At 64.8% G+C, this 4,435-nt stretch overlaps 1 protein-coding gene across 2 annotated transcripts; it reads right to left on the bottom strand.

The window, feature by feature from the left end:
• Positions 1 to 229: 229 nt before the first annotated feature.
• PCDH8 (protocadherin 8) lies at positions 230 to 4,023 on the bottom strand. 2 transcript variants are annotated; one of them, XM_062195316.1, is made up of 3 exons: positions 1,396 to 4,023; positions 1,032 to 1,239; positions 230 to 603 (listed from the first exon to the last, which is right to left on the bottom strand). In XM_062195316.1, the coding sequence occupies exons 1-3, from the start codon at positions 4,021 to 4,023 to the stop codon at positions 230 to 232; spliced, it is 3,210 nt and encodes a 1,069-aa protein (XP_062051300.1). The 2 variants fall into 2 exon arrangements, with proteins under 2 accessions (XP_062051300.1, XP_062051302.1); XM_062195318.1 differs by having other exon boundaries at positions 1,687 to 4,023.
• Between the last annotated feature and the right edge of the window lie 412 nt (positions 4,024 to 4,435).

Below are 4,435 nucleotides of genomic sequence, written 5' to 3'. Positions count from 1 at the left end.
GTCAATAGCATGATAAGAAAAATTAAATACTGCACACATTTCATAAAAATTACATTAACTACATTTTTGTTTGCAAATACCAAACAGTACCAATGTGATTGGAAATAGCTTCCAACAACTTCATTTTAAGGCACATCTTGCATATTTATATATACAACACTGAAACCGGTCAATAACTTAGGGGCTTCTCGGAGTGACCTGTGTATGCGTGAAGACATGCAGTGTGGGGTTACACATTTTCATTGCCGCCCTTCTTTGGGGACAGGTACCTGCCAGGGGGGGACTGGTACAGGGGTACCCCGATCTCCTGCAGGTCTGGGAGCCTCCCTGGGCGGGGTGGGGAGAGCAGAGTGACTGTCCTGTCATAGTCTCTGTGCAGCACTTTCTCGTAGACGCTCTGCAGCCCTACAGTCTTGGGCAGCTGGGCCTGGTAGTAGTTGTCCCTGCGCAGAGGATCCCGGGGCAGAGACGTGCTCTTACAGAAGGTTGACATCTGCGCTGGAGGTTGAGGCGAGGGATGTGCATTCGGTCCAGCACAGGACGGGCTCCAGCAGCGGTCAGAGTGGCCCAGGATCTTACACTCCGCAGTGCACGCCCACAGGCCTAACACAAAAGGGAGAGAGCAAGATTATTCTCGAGACCACACGCTCCTAAACCTCCACCTTCAGGAGGTCAGCCTGGATCAGGGCAGCTGAAAAGGAAAGCTGGTATATAGAAGAACGAAATGAGTCAGGAATTACAAGGCACGCTGCTTCCTGTAAAGTCGCCTTAATAGGAAGCTGGCCCGATTTTCTCTCGCTGACTTCTCTTCCCAGACCACTAGCATCTCATCTCTGCTTCTGCTTAAGCAGACCGGGCCATGCTGGATTCAAGGGGCGGAACTGCCTCCACTTGGCACTTTGGAATTCACTGCAGAATGGACGAGTGAAAAATGGCAAGGAGGAGGAGGCGGGTGGGGGGGTGAGGGGGAGGGGGCTGGGAACCCTGGTTGGCAGGGTCCTAGGGGAGGGCGGGGAAGGAGAGTCCCTCACCATTCTGCATGTGGTTGATGAGATCCTTTTTCAGAGCGTCCCCGCTGATGTCGGAATCGCTGTCGTTGAAATCACTGTCCCCTTTGCCACTGTCTTTGCCGCTGAACTTCTCAGCTTCGCGGCCGGAGATGGTGTTGAATGAGTGTCCTTTCCAGACGGCCACAGGGGGCGCCGGCTCCTTTCCGAAGCCGGGAGAGGCACCGTAGGGCTGCAGCAGGGAAGGAGGGGGAGGGCAAGAAACAAAAGAACAAGTGCGACCGGTTAAGCGTCTCCCCGAGCGTGCCCACCCTACCCCTCCAGTCTCCCTTCCCCCAGCCTGTACGCGGAGCACGGAGTGGGGCGCCCAGGCGAAGGAAGGCCTCACCTCGGCGTGCGCGCCGCGGAGCCGCTGCTGCCCCTCGAAGTGACAGGCGCTTTCCCCAGTGGCGCTGCCGCCCTCCGAGCCCGGCACTTCGGCCGCGGCGACCGCGGGCGGGGGCGCGTCGGCCGCGGGGCTGCCAAAGGGCGCTTTGGCGCTGCCGGGGAAGGTGAGCACGTCGAACATGTTGGGCCTGGGCCCGGCTCCCCGGGCGGCCTCCTCCGGGGAGCCGGGAGCCGAGGCTCCGCCGCCCGCCGCCCCGGGCCGCTCTTCCCGGAGGGTCCCCCCTTTGCGCACCTCCTTCTTGCGGCGGTTGCAGGTGGTGGCGATGGCGATGATGGCGGCCAGCAGCAGCGTGCAGCTCCCGGCCAACACGATGATCACGATCAGCGGCGTGTCCCACTGCAGCGCTGGCCCCGACGCCCCGAGGCGAGAGCCTGGCGGGCGGGAGCGCTCCGGGGTTCCGGCACTGGCAGGCGCAGCTGACCCACGCCCGCCGCCTGCTGTTACCACGAAACTAACAGTTGCGGTGGCGGTGAGAGGGGGGCGGCCGCCGTCGGATATGACCAGCAGCGCCCGAAATACGCTGCCTGGAGGTTCTTGGGAGAGGTCGCCGGTAAGCACGATCTCCCCCGTGCGGCGGCCAATAGCGAAGGCTTCGCGGGGCTCCTGCTGCTGCAGGTCGAATGCCAGCTCTCCATTGACGCCCTCGTCAGCATCCCGGGCCTGCACGCGCGCTATAGCTGTGTCCCTTGCGGTGCGCCCGGGGACAGCCACTTCCAGGGAGCCGTTGGCTGGCGCTGGGTGAACCAGGACTGGCGCGTGGTCATTCTGGTCCAGCACCCGCACTTGCACCAGGGCGCTGCTGGAAAGCTGAGGGGAGCCACCGTCGCTCGCTTGGATGCGCACGTCGAGCTGGTGCAGCGTCTCATAGTCGAAGCTGCGCAGCGCGTAGATGGCCCCCGTAGCTGGGTCCACTGAAACATAGGTGGACACGGCGCCTCCAGCGCGGCCCACCTCGGCGTCCAGCAGCCGGTAGGTGACTTGACCGTTGCGGCCCAGGTCCGGGTCCCGAGCGGCGACGGTGGCCAGGTAGGCGCCCGGCGGGTTGTTCTCGCGGACGGACACCTCGTAGACTGGCCGCGTGAAGACCGGCGCATTGTCGTTCTCGTCGCCCACGCGCACCGTGTAGGGTCTCACGGTGCGCAGCGGGGGCGAGCCGCGGTCCTCGGCCACCAGCGTCAGGTTGTACTCGGCGATGCGCTCGCGGTCTAGCGACGCCGCGGTCACCACCAGGTAGCTGCCCGCGTACGCCGGCTGCAGCCGGAAGTGCTCGTGCCCGTAGAGGGCGCAGCGCACCTGCCCGTTGGCCCCTGAGTCCCTGTCCGAGGTGCTGACCAGAGCCACCAGGCTCTCGCGCGCCGCCCCCTCCGGCACCACAGAGGTGGTGCTGGCCTCGGGCGTCCCAGGCCCTGCTGATGAGGTTGCGTCCGTTCCCCCGAGGGCTGCAGCGGCGGCGGCCGCGAAGGGCGAGGCTGCTGGAGCCCCCGGGGCGGCCAATGGGGTAATGGCGATGTCCGGCGGGTTGTCATTGACGTCGCGGATGCGAACGATGACCTTGCAGGTGGAGGCGCGTGGCCCAGGGCCGCGATCCTGGGCCCGCACGTCCAGCTCGTAGGTGTCCTGGCGCTCATAGTCCACGGGCCCGGCTAGAGTGAGGCGGCCTGAGCGAGGGTCGAGCCGGAACAGACGCCGCGCCTCGGGCGGAGTGCGGTCGCCGAAGGCGAACACCACGTCGCCGTTGGGGCCCTCGTCCGGGTCGGCCGCGTCCAGGTCCAGCAGCAGCGAGCCCACGGGCGCGTCCTCCGCCAGCTCCACCTCGGCCACGGCGCCCTGTGGAAAGGCCGGGCTATGGTCGTTGGCGTCCAGCACACGCACGGTGAGGGCGGCCGTGGCAGAGCGCGGCGGGCGGCCGCCATCCTGGGCCACCAGCTCCAGGTTGTAGGCGGCCTGGCTTTCGCGGTCCAGCTCCTGCAACAGCACCAGATCGGCGCACTGGGCGCCGTCCGCGCGCGTCTGCAACTCCACGCGGAAGGGGCTGTGCGGCTCGGCCAGGCGCACGCTCTGCAGCCCGTTAGCTCCCACGTCCTCATCCACCGGCACCTCCAGGGGGATGCGCGTGCCCACGGCCGCGCCCTCGGACACCTCCACGGGGATCTGGGCTCGGGGGAAGCGCGGCGCGTGGTCGTTGACGTCCCTCACCTCCACCTCCACGTGCACCAGCCGGAACTGCTCCTGCGAGAAGCTGACCACGTCGAAGGCCAACACGCATTGCGGGGCTTGGCCGCACAGCCGCTCTCTGTCGAGGCCTGCGTCCCCGACGGTCAGCTGCCCGTCGCCCTCGCGGACCCGGAGCAGAGAGCTGTTGAATTGCTTCATCAGGCGGAAGCTAGTGTCTCCAGACACTTTCATGTGCAGGTCCTCGGCGAGGGTCCCGATGACCGTGCCGGGGGCGTCCTCCTCGAAGGTGCTGTATCGGACAGTTTTGCTCTGGGCCACTGAGAGCACCCAGCAGAGGCTGAAGAGCTGCAAAGGGAAAAGGCGGGGTCTGCCCCCGCGCCGTGCAGTACTCATGCCGTCAGTCCCCAAGTGCTATTCCGAAAGGCTTCGGAAGAGAGCTCTCTCTGGTTTGCAGGTCCCGGCTCCCGGGAACGCGCTCTTTACGAGCCTTGTGCAGGAGAAATGTGCGGGCTACAGCTCAGAGGCTCCAGCGAGCTCCAGGGACGCACGGACCCGCCCTCCCCAGCGCCTCTCCCTCTCTCCTCCTCGCAGGAGCTGTGCTGCCGCGCGCCGCCTCCGCCTTTATAGCCACCGATATGCAAATCGCCCGAGCCGGGCAGCCAATGGCCGCCTCACCCTCGCGCCGCTCCTCCGCCAGCGTCAGACAATCCCTTTAATGTGGAAAGGACTTAGAGAGGGGAAAACAAAAACGGAAAATTAGGGAATCTTTCCTTTGTTTCTTTAGCTCCTTTAGCTCTTTCCTCCC

Source organism: Lepus europaeus, chromosome 6 (genome assembly GCF_033115175.1).
Source record: "Lepus europaeus isolate LE1 chromosome 6, mLepTim1.pri, whole genome shotgun sequence".
In the NCBI taxonomy this organism is placed as follows: Eukaryota; Metazoa; Chordata; class Mammalia; order Lagomorpha; family Leporidae; genus Lepus; species Lepus europaeus.
This window is presented reverse-complemented; position numbering and strand designations above follow the sequence as displayed.

Excerpts from the sequence above, each read along its gene's own strand:
- PCDH8 (XM_062195316.1), bottom strand. The coding sequence starts at position 4,023 with ATGAGTACTGCACGGCGCGGGGGCAGACCCCGCCTTTTCCCTTTGCAG. Across the intron at positions 1,240-1,395 it reads TCCGCGGCGCGCACGCCGAG|CCCTACGGTGCCTCTCCCGG; the intron begins GTGAGGCCTTCC and ends TCCCTGCTGCAG. Across the intron at positions 604-1,031 it reads CATCAACCACATGCAGAATG|GCCTGTGGGCGTGCACTGCG; the intron begins GTGAGGGACTCT and ends CTTTTGTGTTAG.